Source organism: Eumetopias jubatus, unplaced genomic scaffold (genome assembly GCF_037043125.1).
Source record: "Eumetopias jubatus isolate StellerSeaLion01/CBP00866 unplaced genomic scaffold, mEumJub1_p1.0 scaffold_16, whole genome shotgun sequence".
NCBI classification, from domain to species: Eukaryota; Metazoa; Chordata; class Mammalia; order Carnivora; family Otariidae; genus Eumetopias; species Eumetopias jubatus.
The window spans coordinates 8,884,868-8,905,186 of NW_028274822.1; the positions used below are offsets into that span (position 1 = coordinate 8,884,868).

The 20,319-nt window shown below is 35.5% G+C and overlaps 1 protein-coding gene across 1 annotated transcript in view; it reads right to left on the reverse strand.

Annotated features, from left to right (window-relative positions):
- The window catches only part of CCDC102B (coiled-coil domain containing 102B), an 84,063-nt gene that overhangs the window by 42,163 nt on the left and 21,581 nt on the right, over positions 1-20,319 (reverse strand). The window contains exon 4 of the mRNA XM_088019392.1: positions 1,837-1,953. Coding sequence (XP_087875518.1) covers positions 1,837-1,953 — 117 coding nt within the window. The remainder of the gene's footprint in view (positions 1-1,836; positions 1,954-20,319) is intronic.

The following is a 20,319-nucleotide window of genomic DNA, read 5'->3' on the forward strand; positions in this document are numbered from 1 at the left end:
ATTAAGAATCTCAATATTTTAGTTAATATTTTATTTGTTTTCTTTTGAACAAAGTTTTCTTTCTGAAATGTAATCCAATTGAATATACCACTTACGCACACATAGCCAATTCATGTCTTTCATTTGCTTTCAGCTTTCAGTCCTCTATTAAGAATTTTTAATCATAAAATCATATATCATAGTACTTGAGTGTCTTGTGGGAGATTACCTTTTGGTGGATAAAAGGTTTGAATCCTAATCTAAGAAACATAGTTGAGCTGTATCAATATGAAACACCTAATACAAGGCTACATAATTAATAAATGAGTCTCTGAACTTTTTACTAAATCAAACTAAAAAATTGTACATCAGAGATCCTATGTTGCTATGGCTCCCAGTGCATCTAAAAATGATGATGTAAGATCATGTCCTCGGCTTTTCAGGAGAGTTATAATAAATATCCAGATGTGTCTTTTTCTGTTTTTATCTCTAACTGCTAGGTAAGCTTTTATACATGATGTGCAAAGCTTAATGTAAGATGTTCTCAGATCTCAGGACCAAGAAAAGGTGGCGCCTCTCCTGATGGTTTGATTCCTTTTAGAAAACAGCCATCACACAAACCACCATTTTCCCTTTTGACCTAACTGGTAGGAAGAATTGTTTCATTGAAACAAACATCAGCCTTTCTCTTAACGGATCTCCCCATATGCCTTTCCTCACCCACCATCCCTTCACGTGACTCGTGGAAGAGCGGGCAAGGAACAGTGCTGATGCAATCAGGAAGAGCTATTTCTCCTCAACAACTTAGTGGAACTCCCTAAATCAAGGCATGCTGCCTCTGGCAAGTTTTCCCTTGCAGTGTGTGAGCTTTTCAAAAATCCCATGTGATGACTTTTATTATTCTTACTTCCATTATTTCAATCAATCTGTAAACTGAAACTTAGAGAGGCATAAGGAGTTGACCAGAATAAAGTAATCAGTAATGGAGCTGCTCCTGGCTCCAAAATCTATGATTTATGCATTTTCCACTGCACTATGTTCTTCTGATATAAAAATATACTGTAGTGTGAGTTCAGTCTTTACAGATCTTTATAAAGAAGAAACCATCTAATACAAATCTCCTTCCTCCCAGCCTACATTTCCTGAATTGCTCCTACACATGGGTATCCAAGACATTCTTCCAGGATTATGATACAAAATAAGTAATTTATGATTTCCCACTTTTAGGGCACTAACACTATTTTCTATGCAGTGCAAATAATTCAATCCTCTATCTATAAGAACAATAATTCCTCCTTTATTAACATGACAGAGAAAACAGAATTTACAATCTGTGAAAATTCTTCTGGTGGTGACTGCGGTAGAAGTGTTGGAAATAAATGTTCCCACCATTTTATGTGCCATACCTAAGAAATGAATTAACTCACAAGAGTGAGGTCACCCTGCCTTGTCTCTCACTGTTACTAGCTGCCAAGAGCTGTGTTAATTCCACCAGAAACTGCATGCTACACATTTGTAAGTCATTGGTCCTTACGATAACTTAACACATTAGATCCAGCAGCCAACTGAACCTTTAGTAAGTATTTACTCACAGCTAGAATTGTATTGGCTATAAGGTGGTTTTTTCATCAAATATTTTGTCTTTATAATAGTCAGATAATTCCAATCTAGTGATGAGTCAGTATCATCCCATAGCATTTTAAGTCATATATTAACTGATTATATTATTTTTGATTTTCAGTAGCATCCTTCTTCATAAAGTAACCAACGATGCCTCTGTTATATTTCTTAAAATAGTATATCACTTAATAATCTTCAGGTATGTTTTGGCATTATAATCTTTATCCAATATCTTACCTCAGCTCTTAACTGGAAGATCAGTCTATCCTTGCTGTTTTGAGATTTTGATTCTTCCTTTATATCTCCTAATAGTTCTTCCATTTCATTTTCATGCTGACCAGGAATAATGTTAAACTGAAAAAAAAAAAGGTTAAAATTATAATCACATGATGCTCCAAAGGCTGGCTCCAGGATAATCCACATTAGTCTTTCGTTTTTAGTTTAGTTTAGTTTTTTGTTCATTTGTTTTTTATGTGGATTCTGGCAGGTTTTATTGTTGCTGTGGTAATTAATGTAGTTAAACCATTTATTTCTTATATTTGAAAAATTCTTGGTTATTAGAAAACAAATCAGCAAATTTCCATAAATTCAAACTCATCAATTGAAAAAATTGGCCAAAACTTGGTTACCACAAAGAATCCTGGTAATTGAACAACTGGATTCTAAACAAATCCAACTAATACTGATTTTTTTTTTTTTAAGATTTTACTTATTTATTTGACAGAGAGAGAGACACAGTGAGAGAGGGAACACAAGCAGGGGGAGTGGGAGAGGGAGAAGCAGGCTTCCCACCAAGCAGGGAGCCCAATGTGGGGCTCGATCCCAGGACCCTGAGACAATGACCTGAGCAAAAGGCAGACGCTTAATGACTGAGCCACCCAGGTGCCCCAATTAATACTGATCTTACAGTCTTGAATATCTGTAATACAGGACCCTTTGTAATCCTATTTAATGTCTATTTTTTATGAAGTCTAAGGAGTATATAGATTATAACAGAGACAAACTTGGGCAATGGAAAAATACATCTATACAATGCTAGAGCTGGTAAAAATATGTTTATTAAAGATGCCAATAAATTAACAGCAAAACAGGATAAATAAACTATGGCATATCCAGATAATGGAATATTATTCAGCACTAAAAAGCCAAGAAAAGACATGGAGGAAACTTAAATATATATTACTAAGTGAAAGAAGCCAATCTGAAAAGGCTACTTACTGTATAATTCTAATTATGTGACATTCTGGAAAAGGCAAAACCATGGAGAAAATATAAAATCAGTGGTTTTCAGGGCTGCAGGGAGGAAGAGATGAATAGGTGGAGCACAGAGATTTTTAGGGAAGCAAAACTATTTGGTATATCACTGGTGGATACATGTCATTATACATTTGTCTAAACCCAGAGAATGCACAACACCAAGAGTGCACTCTAAGGTAAACTATGGACAGTGATGTGTCAATGTAGGTTCATCATTTGTCACAAATGTACCACTATGGCAGAGGACACCGATAATAGAGAAGGGTGTGCTTAAGTGGAGACAGGGAGCATACGGGAAATGTATGTATCTTCCACTCAATTTTGCTGTGAATCTAAAACTGCTCTAAAAAATAATCTATAAAAAGAAACATAGGAATGTGAGAAAAATCCTGGAAATGCACAGTAATTTTCCCCCTACCTGTTCTTATAGTTTTCAGCAGAAACACAAATTTTGATAAATCTATACAATGTGTAATACACACACATATGTTTGTTTTGTTAACTTATATTTTCCCCTAAAATATGTAGGTAAATATTTTCAGAATTTATATAATTTGTAAGTAATCCCACAATAAATTAGAAAATACAAGCAAACATTATACTATTTATCATTAAAAATATTACTCATAACATTACCATTGTTAATAGTAATATTAAGTATGTACTAGTCTCTAGGAACTGGACTTGATATATATTTCCTTAGTTAAAGGTAGAGTAATCCTGTGTTAGGTACTATCTTTACCTTAAAGAAAAATCAGCCGTATTTTTACTAGGCTTAAGTAACTTCCCCAAATTCACAAAGCTAGTAACTGGAAGAAGCACATTTTAAGGATGTTCTTGCCAAATTCATTACCTGAGTTCTTAATCATAAACCAGCAGCCAGCTACATCTATAATTATAAAGATAAAAGCCATTGTATAGCTTACTGAAAGGCAAAAAGCTTATAGCCACATGCTAGAAATGAACTACAATGGTGTTGGGGGCTGATATGCCAAGTACAGAGAGGCTCCTTGTTCAGAGGTAGTAACCTGGAGAACGCACCATGGAAGGCAAGTGTGGAACAGGACACAACACCATGGGGTTCAGTCAAAGTCTATGCATGTTTCACCCCACCTTCCAATGTGGCATTCATCTCTGGCTAAAATAAAATAAAATAAAATAGAAGTCACTTTGCTAAAGAAAATAATGAATTGCAAGGATAAGATCAAAGCAATCAAAGCATCAGGTTTTGGTTTGAGTTCACCAAAGTAAAATCCAACTCATTCGGGTAATTGAATGCCCTTAGTTTAACTTCTGAAATCATGACCATTAATTCTCAGAGAATCAGATCAATCAATAAGCTCTCTCACTGTCAATAGGACTGCAATCAATGTTACCACACAAAGGAGAGAGGAGGCAGGAAAATAAATTTTCATACATAGCAGTATGGGAAATCCACACCAATTACCTAAAATAATTCCATTTTCATTTTTTGCTGACAGTGGAAAATCAAGGATCTCTGGACATGTGAAGAAACCAAGAACATGAATAAAATAGCCAAGATTCAAAGACACAATGTCTGAGAGAAAAAAAAAAAAAAAAGATGAATGGTATATTTTAAGATATGAAAGAAAATGTAATTAAAAATCTAATCATTATGTTTGGAAAAAATGAATATATATTGCACTCATAAATTAAGGACAGAACAATTTCAAAATTTCAAAGAACAATAAAAGAAACATTTTAAAATGTGTCTAGTAATCCCTTCCTTTAGAAAAGTTTGCTAAAAATGTTGGAAAATAGAGTCAGAGGTTGAAGTGTGTCAAAGCTCAGTTCTTGGACCTGTTCACTTGATGAATTCACTCCTTTGGACAGATGATGTGCACCCATAGCATTGCATACTAGTCAAAATTCTGACAATCTCCAAATGTCTAGTTCCATCCTGTAGGTCTCCTTTGAACTTCGGACTCAACTTCCTACTTGTCACTTCTGTAGGTATCCCACACCTAGCACGTTACAAAGACAAATTAAGAACTCCCCTAAACCAGTTTCTCTGACAGTCTTTGCCATTTCAGTAAGTATCAACTCTATCCTTCCCTTTGATCAGGACAAAGATACTGGATTTATTTTTAACTCCTTTCTTTCTCTGACATATCATATCCAAACTAAAATCAAAATAATTCAATTTTGCTTTCAAAACATATAATAAATCCAACCACTTCTCTACCTCTAACTACTACTGCCCTGATCAAACACCACCATGGTCTCTCACATCAGTTATTTTAATAGCTGCCATAATCTCTGCTTCTCCGTGTAGCTCTGTAGTCCCTTTCCCAAAACAGCAGTCAAATAAAGCATTTTCAAAGTAATTCAAATCATGTAACTCTGCTGCTCAAATATTTCCAGTGGCCACCCAATCCATTCAGAGTATAAGTCAAAGTCCTTACCATCTGCCTGGTCCCGGAACCCCTCAATGCTCTTCTCCTACCCCTTATTCTATCAGTCACTCTGGCCTCCTCACTGTTCCTATACACTCCACGCAGGAAACAGCAAAAAATAAGATAAAAACAGTAAATGAAATATTGTACAGTGAAGGCAACTGAAACAATATAACAGGAAAAAAAAAACCTGATGGCCAGTTAATAAAACAACTATAATTTTCCTTATGAAAATTGGAGTTATTTTGATCATTTTAAAATTATACTTTGGACTCAAAATCACCTTAATTTTGCCACTTTACCCTATTCAACCTCAGATTCAGATCATTGGAGTTATAACTAAAATCTAAGCAGCTGAAAAGTTGAAAGCTGTAGATGTGTAGATGTTAAAGATTATTCATTTAGCAGAATTATGAATGTCATCCACAGGTGATATATCACATTACTTAAATTGAAAGTGACAGAAATAGAAGGTACCTGAGGAAGTGAATGCGTCAGCATCAGAAAGCATTTTCCAAGTTCAGGTCCTTTTATTTAATAATTATTTAAGTATAGTCTCTTGTAAGACTTTTTTTTTTCTGAAATTGCATCATAATATAATTCCAAAATTCCTCTTTAAAATTCCTCTTTTCATACTGCAGTAGTTGTGAAAGGTTAAACCAGGCAACTTGTCACATCTCTGACTTCAGAAATATTTGCCATAATTTGCTTCTGGAAAATTAGCAACACTATATGTAAATATTTATCCTCCTACATTCAAATTAGCATGGAATGGAAAGTCATTTTGAAGATGATTCTGGAAAATAAAAATATTGTGTAATTTACAAATAAAAATATTTTCTTACTCAGATCAAGTAGGAAAAGAAAATTTCCTTTCAAAAATGGCACAAAAATATAATCTAACACATCCTGTTATTTTGATCTTGCCTCACATTTTATCCTTCAAAATAATCTAAGATGATTAGGTCGTTATTGCTTATCCCAAAGATCTAGCTTTTGTAAAATATTGTGTTCAATATTTACATCAATATTATTAATACAACATAATTCAATCTCTTTAAACACCAAACCCATGATTTCTCCCATAACTCTCAACAAACGATCTTGCAGTTTCATTCATGGAAAAGCAGAAAAGCTATACATAGGAAAGATCGTCAACTTCTTGTAACGTAATTTACAAATTTTCATGCATCTCTACAAATCTTTCCTTCTTTCCTCTTGTTAAAGAACTTAAATACCCTTCCTAGAGTCAAACACTAATCATTCCATTTGCAGTCAGGATTTGGTACCTTTGGGGTACTTGGCTAAACTCAAAGAATTGTTCCTCTCCTGGTTTCACTTATTTGTGGAACAGAAGGAATAGCATGGAGGACACTAGGAGAAGGAAGGGAAAAATGAAGGGGGGGAATTGGAGGGGAAAATGAACCAGGAGAGACGATGGATTCTGAGAAACAAACTGAGGGTTCTAGAGGGAAGGGGGGAAGGGGGGATGGGTTAGCCCAGTGATGGGTATCAAGGAGGGCACGTATTGCGTGGAGTACTGGGTGTTATACACAAACAATGAATCATGGGTCACTACATCAAAAACGAATGAGGAACGGTATGGTGACTAATAAAAAAATAGAACTGTTCCTCTCCTGGATTTTCAAGATCTCTTGGTTTCTCCCTCATCAACATTTAGCTGCGTGTAGTTTCCATTTAGGTTGGAAAGCGAAGTTTGAGAGATCAAGTGTAGAAGATCCCCTCCCTTTCTCTCTCTCTCTTCTCTCTCTCTCTCTCTCTCCCCACCCCCCACCCCCAACCTCTTTTCTGGTTTTGGAGTTTCCACTCCAGCTCTGTTTTCTCTTACTTTCAAGTGCCTTGGAAGACTGCTTACTTACATTCACGTTTTCCCCATGTTCCCCTCTAACTCATTCCTCCATTGGCTTTTGCTACACCCATTCCCAATACTTCCCAACACACAATAGTCAACTTTGTCCTTAACTTGAATCCTTGGCAGAAATTGATTATTGTTAACAGTGCCTTTATTCAAGCACTCTTTTCTTCTGGTTCATGAGAAGAAAGGTCTTCTTTCTTTGCAGTTTCCCTTTCTCTGTCTGCCTTACCTGGTGCTAATCCTCCAAACTGTCTTTTGTTTCTTTCAATATACCAACACTCGGGGATCCCATTTACTCCCATGGCTTCCACCATCATCTTACTGTTCATTGTTCACATTTCTTTCTTACACTCATAAATCCCAAATCCCACCAAACATTCCTACCTCAAGCTCAGTATACTCAGTATTGAATACATCGTCATTTCCTCTCAGGTTCTTTTCCTCATGATATGCCCTCTTTGGTGAAAGGCAATCCCATAGATAAGGTCAGAAATCCATAACTTCTCCTTCTCTCTAACCCCCTAGCATCCCCATGCATTTCCAACATTCACTGAATCACCAAGCATCACAATTTCTTTCATTTGTATATTTCTCAACTCTCCATATCCCCCAAACAAACTTAGGACACCTGATTATTTCTTTCCGGATTACCATGACCAACTCATAGAAGTTTCCTCAATAGCTCTACCCCCAAAATCTCTTCTTCACACTGAAAGTTGTCATTTTTTTGGTAATGTAAATCAAACTGATGCTGGTTGACACACTGCAACGGCTCTTCCCACTGCCTTCATGTTGATGTACAAATGTATAATTTGCCTCTTGGAATAAGTATTGAATATCAAATAGTACGGAGTCTAAGACCAAGGTGTTAGCAGTTAGGCAGGTTCTGGTGGCTATACCATATTCTTATGAAAGGTGAGGAAAGTAAGGAGGACATGTGCCCAAATAGAAAGTGACCCAAAATGCAGTGGACCCAGGGATAGCTAACAACAAGGTTAAGGTTCCAAGTAATTTTAATTAACTCTAAGTGCACAGAGAAGCCTCCAAAATTTATCATAGCTACAAAAATTTTAGCCAAAATTATTTAAACTAAACTTTACCTAATTTCCTCCCTCAACCTTTAAGAATGGTTGTAAAGACACAAAACAATGTTTAACTATGATTAAAACAAATTTTCTTCTATTCTCAAGTCAAAATAAAAACACTAACTAATCTTAGTGGTGTTTAAACTTTTGCTCTCATGCTGGTGTATCCTTTACTTTTTTAAAAGATTTGACTAAATAGTATATTTATTTAGATTCAAAAAATGAAATTTCTGCTGAATTTTAAATATTTTAAATAAAATGGTTGCATCACATCTTACTGAATCTTAACATCAAAAAATCACAGAAATGTGACCTATCATCTATTCAAAAATTTGTATTAATTTTATTTCTTGAATTTTTATTTCTGTTCTACCTTCCCCAGATCATACTGTAACATGTTTATATTTGAAAATGTTTCTAATCAATAAAATGCAATAAAAATACATATATAAAATATGTATGTATATATTGTGACTGTAAGGTTCCAAATGTTAAAAAGTTTCTTTGGATTGAATTATCTCTACAATTATTATGGGTACATGGTTGCTTAAAAACAAGACAAGATAGCACATATTGTGATAAGTAATTATTAAATATAAACTAATCATTTACTGGAAATGCATTTCTTAATGAGATGGATAGATACGTTTTTTCAATTAGCTTGTGTATCCATGGATGAAATTACTTATTGATAGAATGAAATAAGAATTATCATCAGTTTTCTATATTCTTTTTTTAAATGTAGGCACTAAGAAAGTTGATGACATGTTAATAGAAATGGAAGATGTTTTGTTATAGCAAAGGCATTGCTTGTGTTGTTTTTTAATATCTTTTAAGTGACAAAGCCACTTTTGATCTTACATCAAAATTAATTTTTTATTATCTATAAACTGACCAACCTATTAGGTCCTATTCCAGTATTTTTGTGGAAAAGAAAATCATAAATGACTTGAAATGACAAAGGTTTTGTGATCCATTGATTAGTTGGTTTCTCAACACCAATAATTCAAAATATCTCTATGTTTGGTACTCCTGCATTTTCCCCACTCTGGTAAAATGTTCTAAAATCACACTTGGGTTGGGAGATAAGCATGACTTTCATTTGAGAAGTAGATGGAGGGTAATGTGGGAAAAGAGAACTCACTTGAAAAGTACAAAGTTCTTTAGGCAAATGGAATTTTGAAGACCACATATGAAAGTTTGGGAATCTGAAGTTGAAATCCATATAACTATCCCGTGGGGACCTGTGGGAAGATGGCAGTGGTGTGGTGGTGGTAGTCCTTTTAGGGTCTGCAAACCTCTCCATGAAAACAGGCAGAGCAATGACAATAATAAAATTAAAACCTATGGAGGCCTACAGCAAAATGAGGTAATAAATTTTCCCTACAAACCCTAAGATACAGGTGTGTTAAGACAATCTACTCAGCTTCAAGTACTGCAGAATAGCAGCATCTGTTTGAGAAAATTAAATGGGAGCAACATTCCCTGAGAACAGGAGAACAAAATTGACAGCACACCTGCCCTGAAAGTGTGTCAGGTCAATGTGAAAACAGTAGATGAAACTAAGGGAGTTTTACACATTCTAATTGGTGAGTGAGTGCAAGAGGCTCACACTGAAGTCCAAAGTGCAACAAACAATCTATATCCTGTATACTTTCAAAGACAAAAACAGACAAAACTTCCTTTATTTTTTTTTAAAGATTTTATTTATTCATTTGAGACACAGAGATAGAGAGCATGAGCAGGGGGAGAGGGAGAGGGAGAAGCAGGCTCCCCGCTGAGCCGGGAGCCCGATGTGGGGCTTGATCCCAGGACCCTGGGATCATGACCTGAGCCGAAGGCAGACGCCTAACCATCTGAGCCACCCAGGCACCCCGACAAAACTTCCTTTAAAAACACATTCTAGGGGCACCTGGGTGGCTCAGTCAGTTAAGTGGTCTGACTCTTGATTTCAGCTCAGGTCATGATCTCAGGGTCATGGGATCGAGCCCTATATTGGGTTCCCTATTCAGCATTGAGTCCACTTGAAATTCTCTCTCTCCCTCCCTCTCTGCCCCTGCTCTCTCTCTCTCTAATAAATAAATGAAATCTTAAAAAAAAAACAAAAACAAACCTGAATGAACTAAAGCAGGAAATGCTGAGAATAGAATCCATATGAACAGTGGCAATAAAGCCAGAGTGATCCAGATAAATCAGTTAGGGAACAGAGTCAGGGGGTTTTGGAAAGGACAAGAAAAAGTCATAAATTTAGGGCACTTTACACAAATACTGAGTAGTGAGCTCTAGGTGAAGCTAAAAAACACTTCTTCATCCACTCTCTTTCTATTATAAGTACAAAAAAACCTAAATCTATGTAAGAATGAGTAACAGAAAAGGATCATAGTTGAATCATATGTAATGTTATTATAAAGACAAAAGAATGAACAGAATGATGCTCTTACAGACAATGAAAAGTACGCTACAGATAATGAGGACATTCTAGAAATACACGCCCACTAGAGAAAAAGAAAACAAGAGTCAAAGTTTTCACTGTGACCTAAACAAAAATAATAAAATTATATATAATATGAAAGAGCAACACACCCAGGAATTAGAGAAACTCAGAAATGTTACAGTAATAGGAAAAAAATTAGAAAGAAAAGAAAAAGTATTTCAGAATAAACTCTAAGGAACATAAGAGCAAGTAAATGCAACAGATAATGTCTTAAGAGATAAGGTAAAAAGAAATAAGATGCTAAAAATCCAAAAGTAATCAAGATAAAATATTAAAAAGGATATCAGAAACTGACTGAGCAGAGTGACAAGGATGTAACATATTATAAATTTTCCATTTTTTTTCGACTAAAATTGCCTGAAATAGTGCCCTTCAGTACAGCAATGCACGCATCCATACACAGACTGTGGTGTTAAGATATTTCCTGTTATAAGAACCAGGAGTCTTTGAAGATGAGTCATACCGTTGAGTATATATCTTGCCATGCCATAGAGTAAGTAAACTATAAAAGATTACCGGGATTTCATCAAATATTCTCAGTTGCTAATATAAAAAAAGTTTTACTCTCTCAATATGCTACCTTTTGAATATCATTAAGGATGATAAGAACAGGTACTATAAAAAACATCCAATAAGTTTAAATTCATGAATTTATAATAATACTTTAAAAACCTAATTTAATACTGGGGAATACTAGGGATCCAATTCATTATTTTGTAAATTGGTAAAGAAAGGGGAAAGTAATCTACCTTGTATCCCAACTATGTCTAAATGAACAAAATACTGTATGAGAGGAAGTTCTTTTTAAAAAAAAAAAATATATATATATATATATTTTTTTTTTTTAAGTAATCTCTGCATCCACTGTGGCACTTGAACTCACAACCCCCAGATCAAGAGTTGCACACTACAACAACTGAGTCAGCCAGGTGCCCCAGAGAGGAAGTTTTTTTTTATTTAAATGTTCCAAATAGGGGTGCCTGGGGGGCTCAGTTGGCTAGGTGTCTGCCCTCTGCTCAGGTCATGATCCCAGGGTCCGGGGATGGAGTCCCACATCAGGCTCTCTGCTCAGCAGGCTCTCCCGTTCTCTCTGCCTGCCACTTCCCCTGTTTGTGCTCACTCTCTCTGTGTCAAAAAAATAAATAAAATCTTAAAAAAAAGTTCCAAATAACTTCAGAAGAAATAATATAATTAGAATATCACAATTTTGCAACTCCGAATTAATGGAATGAGCACCAGTCTATCAGCACCACAAAGAAACAAACGAACACCACATGCTTTCTAATGAAGAACATATTATCTAGGAGACAGTCTTGAAACTGAATCAAATCATACCTCCTGATCCAACTAACATTTAATAGGAAATACAGAAGACAGAGTAACATATTAAACCACACAATGTATAAATGCAATCTACAGAATCCAGAAAGAATCCTAAAAGATAAATAACTTATTTTTTAAAAAACAAGCAAATTATAAGGAAAAAAAAGTTGCACAAAAAAACCTTCATATTAAAGTGCACTTAAAAAGACATTCGATAAAAATTCCTAAGCTTTATTTGATTTTTGATTCAATTAAGTAAACTGTGAAAACAAAATCGACATTTCTTAGAAAACTGGAAATTTGAACACCAAATATTTGATATTAGCAAATTATTGTTAATTTTTTAGGTTTCAAAATGGTATTGCTATGTTTAACAAGAGTCCTTATGTTTTGAGATACATATAGAAATAGGTCCAGATAGAATAATACATAGTTGTAATGTGGATGGATTTGGTATGGGTAAAAATGATTAGCCAAGAGATAATCATTATTAAATATAGCTGATGGAAAAACTGGGGTTCATGATAGTATTATTTCTGTTTTTGTATATAGTTGAGATCTTCTATAGTAAAAAGCTTAAAAAATAACAGTCCCTCAGCTTGTAAAATCTCTTACCCCTGTGCATGAGCATACTTGGAAAGTTGCCCAACTCTGGCTTATCTTAAAGTACAGGATCTATTAACCTACAATCTTTTGTCTGTTAGTAATTCAGGTCCAGAACCTGTATCTATTAAAGACATTAGATTTTCATATAGAAACCATGTAATATACATGTTACAGGAGGTGACTTTTTTCTTCTATATGTGGTTGTGAGGGTGCGGATGAATACGAACGGTAGTTCATCCAAGAGATAAATCAAGTCGTAAGATTATAAATCAAGAGTATGAAAAGTAACACATTTCTATTGTGTCCATTGGAAAGTATTCATTTTGAATACCACTATTCTGTAATACTACCTGACTTTCCCAATTGCATTAAACTGCAGGCTCAGTACTCGCTTCAATAATCCAAGGTTATACATTTTATTGATAGCTGATTTCTGTCCACAGAATCACTCAAAGGCCAGGGGAAAGCCAATTAGAGTCCCAAAGAATAATTTATTATTCTTAACAGATTTATCCACAAGGTTATCAAAGAATATCACACTGGTCAATGGAGGATTAATCATGACTTGAAGAGAATGTTCATCTGAGAAATTTAATTTGTACTTCATCAAGAAGTTAACTAGTATATATTTTAGATAAAACATCTAATAAAAGAGCACAATGAGGTGCAGTTCTTTGTGTGGATGTTTGTCAAGAGATGTTTATGCAAACTTGTTTTACCAATAGAAAGAAGTTATTTTGCACAATGATTGATGAACAGGGAAATCAATCACTTCCCTTTATTCCATGTTGCATCTAAAGATATTGTTTTTTCCCCTCTTAACTTTTGATTTACCCATTTCTAACAATTTCAGGTACTAAATCACAACAAGAACAACAAAAATTGTACTTCTTAGTCACAGACTCCCAATAAAATTTCTAGCCTTTTTATAAAAGAGTAACAGCAGAGTAGTCAAAAGGATACTAGAAAAACATCAGGAAGGTTGTGTTCTAGATCCGGTCCTACTAAAGCTCTTCTCTGACCTTGGACAATCAGACTTCTGGACTTCAAATTACTTTGCTTTTCAGAAAAGGAGTAAGCTAGATTTTATTCTGTGTAATTTTCCGGGGTGAATATTATGTGAAAGTGAGAGACTGAAATTATATGTCTCTTGATAAATTAGCAAAAGGAAGAATGATTAACAGGTTAGAAATTATGTAAAAAAATAAAATGTTACCTAAAAGAAGGTAGTAACTTTTGTACCTTTTTTAATCCAGAAAATAAAATATATTTAATACAAATATTATTTAAAACAAGTTATCACGACTAACCAAAACATTTACAAAGCATATGTAAAACACATTCTAAATAAAAACTAACTGCTTTTTTCAAAAGCCATATGTAAGGGAAACAGGATGGAACATACTTCTAATATATGGTCAGAACAATAGTGACTGCAGATCAGGACAGAGTAGCAGAAACCAAATCTGCCAACATGAAACCACTAAAATAGCAAGAAAAATAGAGCAAACAAGTATTGTAAAAACAGTAATTATCAGGCAATTCCTAAGAAATGGAAAACAAAGAAAAATAGCCCTAAAATTGCTCATTTACTGCCTGGAGGGAATTTTCAACTCATAGATTAGGAAGGAAAAGCAAGGTGGCCTCGGAGTTGAGGTGAAGCTGGGAACGAAGCGCGTTGAGGCTTAGTGTGGGCAACAGTTCCAAAAGGGTTCTAAGCAGAGGGAGAACCCTGGAGGTCTACCAAGTACTCACCAGGGTGGTGACCAGAGCATAATTTTGAGGAAACTTAACCCCAAAAGGATTAAAAGAAATAATCCCTACAATAAAAATAAGGCCAGTAATAATAATTCTTATTTCCAACTACCAGAGATAAACCTCACAGTTCACCGCCCATTACGTGAAGTACTCAGAATGGTTTTGCCTCTGGACTCAGTAGAAAAAATAACCATAGACTAAATACTACTCTGCTCTCACCTAACCAGACTTAAAAGCTTCACGAGAAAAAAGATAAAAATGTCTCCAAGTAATGGAATTAGGTCACAGAAAAAAGCTCAAAAATATTTTTTTAAATCTAAAAATATTCAGCACCCATTCAACAAGGTAAAATTCCTAATGACAGGAGTCCAATCAAAAATTACATGTCTTGCAAACAAATAGGAACTGATGACCCATAATGAAGAGCAAAATCATTCAATTGCAACTTGCACAGAAATAATAAAAATGATAGAATTAAAAATGACCAAGAGGGCTTTAATGTTCCCCTCTGCTTGATTAAACTTTAGACAGCTTTATTTGTGATGACATACTCTTTACTTTTCATTTTCTTAGTGTTTCTTTTGAAAACAACACCTGAAAAAAAGAAAAAGAAGGAAAGAAAACACCTGGCAATTATAAATTCCTTCTCTATCTCTTTGAGGTATAAATCTTATTCCAGCCTTCTGCCAGCTTCATAATCCAGGCATGTCTTTCTCTAGGAGCTGGGAACCATCTCTTTGAAATGTAACCGTGAAGGAGATAGCACTCTTTGGCTGATCTCTATGGGAGGGTAGAGGCCTAACTTCCATTGTGCTAGTTAGCAAATACTGATAACCAAATCATAGAGAAGACCATCTGAAAACTCAGGAATGATCAAGGTGCTAGATACAGCCCACTAACCAAACTTCCTCTCTCAAAGCCCTCCAGTATATTTCCATTAGCTCACCACAACAGGACTACAATGGTGCTAATTAGCAAGCTCCAAGATAACTTCAAGTGGCTTGATGTAATTGGAGTCCCTGAGAAGGGGTTGGGGACAAATATTTTAAAAAATGATCAAAAATTTTCCAAATTTAATAAAAAGCCTAGATACAGAGATTCAGAAAATTCCACAAACTCAAGTGGAAAGATATTTAAAGATTATATCAATACATATCAAAATCCAATTGCTCAAAGCCAGTAATGAAGAAAAAGTCTTTTTTTCCCCATCATTTATAACTATCAAATGTCCTTTAAGGATCTTTTTTTTTTTTAAAGAGATTAATTTATTTGAGAGAGAGGAGAGGGAGAGAACGGTGTGGGGCGGGGGGGGCAGAGGGAGAGAGAAACTTAAGCAGGCTCCACGCTGAGTGCGAGCCCAATTCACAGCTTGATCTCACGACCCTGAGATCACGACCTGAGCCAAAACCAAGAGTCTGACACTTAACCGACTGCACTACCCAGGCTCCCATAAAGGTCTTTTTTTAAAAAAAAATGTTGTCCAGTTTAGACACAATTGACATACAACACTGTGTAAGTTTAAGTTGTACAATGGGATGATTTGACACTCTTACACATTGTGAAATGTTTACCACAATGAAGTTAGTTGACACACCCTTCACCTCCTACAATTATCATATTGCTGTTATTGTTGTTCTTGGGAAAATACTAAAGCCCTATTCTTACAGCAACTTGTAAATATACAATCCAGCATTGCTAACTAGATTTACCATACTGCTCTCCTGCCAGCAATGAATGAGAGTTCCTGTTGCTCCTCATCCTTGTCAGCATTTGGTGTTGTCAGTGTTCTGGATTTTGGCCATTTTCCTAGGTGTGCAGTGGTATCTTACTGTTGTTTTAATTTTCATTTCCCTCATGATATAGGATGTGGAGCATCTTTCCATATGTTTATTTGTCATCTGTATATCTTCTTTAGTAAAATGTCTAAGTTCTTGGCCCATTTTTAAATCAGGTTGTTTGTGTTCTTACTATTGAATTTTAAGAGTTCTTTGTATATTTTGGATAATTAGACCTCCTAATAATTTTTTTCTGAGGTTTCCATAAAAAAAGATCAGCATAATGTTTATGTCTTTATTGAGTTGTGGCAGGGATAGTGGCTGAGAGAGCAAATTACAGAAGCTGTATTCAAAAACCAACATAAAGTGGAAGAAGCCAGTCAAAATTCCATTTATATGAAATGTCCAGAATTGGCAAATCTATAGTATTCAATTGGATTAGTGATCACCTAAAGCTGTGGTGGTTGGAGGGCCATGCTAATGGACAGAGGTTTCTCTTTGGGACTGATGAAATGTTTTAAAGTTGATTGTGGTGGTGGTCACACAAGTCTGAATACACTGGTCACTGAACTGTACTCTTTAAGTGGATGAGTTGTGCAGTCTGTGAATTATATAGCAATAAAGCTGTTAAAAATATGTAAAGAGCAAAGATTACTTCCTTGAAAGAATCACAGCAATTATGCCTTCTGCTTTAATTTTAAATCGCAAAGAGCTTCTGTTAGGAGCATTCTTAATGAAACTACCTGAAACACAAAATGAGCTTTCACCTCTTAATTTGTCTCATTGGCATCCCTATCTGAGGAAGAATTAAAAAGCCTACTCACTCACATCTCTGTGTATTTCATTACTTAACATTGAGATTGTGGTTCAAAGTGAATTTGATACTTCCCAAACTCTCGGTCAGTATTAAAATAGAACTTAAACTTATGATTTAAGTCTAAAATGCATACAATGCTGTTTCCTTTTTATGTAAATAAGTTACTTCTGGAAACATTACATCTTATATAATTTTTCACTAATTTGGTGACTTGAAGTTGGTTAATGCATTCCTCCTCTCCCCTAACATATGGCATTTTTGAAATCTTTGGAGATAAGAGCCTGACCTGTGCAAATCCTTCCCACGACCAAATAGCTGACAATCCACTTTTCTTCTTTGGGACATTGTGTCTTTTTGTGTAAACAGTGCTATATGTAGAATCAGCAAAAGCCATCTCTATAGAGCGGCAGGGGAGGGGGAGCCAGAACAATGGAAAATAGGCCAAAAGCAAGCGGTTGGTATCCTCCAGCAACTCTCCTTTCCTTGCCCTAAAACGTTTGCCCACCCTCATTCAGTCCACTGCAAGTGTCTTTTGACTGCTTCTCACTGAGTCAGACTCGGGTAGTGAAAGGTGTCTCTGTCCTGAAGGTGATTATTGTCTAGGTGAAGAGATAAGAAGCAAGCAGGCACTTATAATAATCAATAAAATAATAGTGTGGACACCAGGAAGTCGCACTATGCAGAAGAAAGCCATCTGCTGGAACCTTGGAGGCTGAGCTAAGGGAAAGCAGAGGAACATGAGTAAATTCAGGTTTGACAGAAGTCAATTTTTTTTTTTTTACAACTGGGGACAAAGCACAATTAGGAATAAAAGTAAACAGTTATTAGTTATTAGTATTTCAACTTGGTAAGACTCCAAATATTTCCACATCTACTTTATGTCCAAGAGAGAAGAGAAGAGTGTTGGGGGCAAATTCAGAGTGGAAAGAGGTAGAGGTTTAAATAAGGCTCAATTATCTTATTTTTGCAAATTACACAAAAATATATGAACATATTTACATCTTGCTAGGATGGCTTGCTAGGTCCTAGAAGGGGTCCATGTCAGGGGCATGGAGCTGAAACTTCTTCAGCTTGTCTGTACAGCGGTCTTTGCAGAGAAGGAGAACTGAAAGCAGTATATATAGTTCAAAACACTAAATCACCAAGTCACAAGTATCTTTCTTTTATCACAGTATCTTCTCTACAATACATAAATTATTTTTAAGTTAATCTACCAGTCAATATGAAAAATAAGGAATGTATACATTCCACTTCATAATTTATGTTACTAACTAGAAATACATGTAACTGTTTCAGTTACATGTATCAGATCATCAGATGGAAAGAAACCAGGACTTGCAGTGAGTAGATCTGGTTAAGCTATGGGTTTTTCAGTGAGGCTGGTATATTAGTCAGGGTTCATCAGAGAAACAAATAGAATATATATATCATTCTTATTTTGTTTTGTATTACATTATAATCTTTCCATATATTTTTACATTTTATTTTTTTTCCCATAAAGATACTTATCATGAGGAATTGGCTCACATGATTTATGGAGGCTGACAATTCCCAATTTCTGCAGCTGGCAAGCTGAAGAGACCAAGGAGAGCCAGTGGTGAAAGTTCCAGTCCAAGTTAAAGACATGAGGACCAGAAGAGTCCATGGTAGAGGTCCAGTCTGAGTCCCACAGGCTTGAGACCCAGGAAGAGCTGATGTTTCAGTTCAAGTCTGAAATCAAGAAAAACTGATGTCCTAGCTGGAAGACAGTCAAGCAGATGGAGTTCCCTCTTAGTTGCAGGAGGGTCAGCCTTTTTGTTCTATTCCCACCTTTGGCTGATTAGATGAGGCCCACTCACATTAGGAAGAGCAATCTGCTACTGATCCAAATGTTAATCTCATCCAGAAACACCCTCAGAGACACACCTAAAATAATATCTGATCAAATATCTGGGTACTCAGTGATGAGTAAAGCTGATCCGTAACATAAAATGAAAGATTGCAATCGGTTTTGAGGCTCTCAAGGGTCCTCCCAACCCTGCTCTGAGATCTAATGCTTTACAGCAGCGGATCTTAATTTGGGGTGTATATCAGAATAATGAGATTCTAAAAGTACAGATACATGATAAGCACTCCTAACTAATTAAATCAAAATGTCCAAAAAGAGACCTGGAGATATATATATATATAAATTCCTTTCAGGTGAATCCTATGGATTCTGCTAATTCAGTACAACTACATTAAAGGATTATTTACTATTTTTTTTCTGAAGTTCAGATTATCCATGGGAGAACCCTTATGAGATTCCACTGGCTCATTTCACCTACATTAGAAGAAGTTTTAATGTGAATGTATAATTATATCTTCCATTGTCTTTGATCACAACTTCAGAATTGTATTACAAAGGAAAATTGCCTCATGTGACAACTACACATTCTAAAGTGCATCCTAAAGAATAGTCTCTATTCCAGTTTGCCATCTGTGTCTTTTCAGTCCTCCCATATGATCCCTGTTAAAATACCAGGTAAAGAAGCCTTCTGTATGTAGGATTTCTTAACCCTCATTAAAACTACTGGTACTAATTAGAATGCACTACAGCCCTGGAGAGGAGTCAGTGATGCTCTGAGTCTCCACCACATGAATAGCCCCTTCCCATCAGAAGAGCTCACCTGAGTTCCTTCCACGTAACTTGCCCTACTCTGAGCTGCTACCCTCTCCTTTGAACGCTGCTATCTAGAGGGTGGTCGTGATCTATGAAATAATCTAAGGCAGGAACTCATTTCAGCAGGGGTAATAACTAAATGAAAAGAGAAGGAAACCACACAAAAACCTGCACCCAAATGCTCATAGCAGCCTTATTCATAACTGCTAAATTTTGCAAGTAACCAAGATGTTACTATATGACATTCTGGAAGAGGCAAATCTATGGGGACAATATAAAGATCAGTGGTTGCCAAGGGTTAAGGGAGCAAGGAAGGATAAACAGACAGAACACAGCAGATTTTTAGAACAGTGACAGTAAAAATACTCTGTGTGATACCATAATGACGGATACCTATTATTATACATTTTTCTAAACCCACACAACTCACAACACCAAGAATGAATCCTAGGGTAAATGATGAACTGTGGGTGATTATCATGTGTCAATGAATGTTCATCCTTGGTAAAAAAAAAAAAAAAAAAAAAAAAATCTAGCATTCTGGTAAGTGATGATGCAGCAGGCTAGTATGTGTGGGGGCAGGAGGTATATGGGAGAACAGTTTAAGGATTCCTCAAAAAATTAAAAATATTGTCATGCGATCCAGCAATCCTACTTATGGGTATATACCC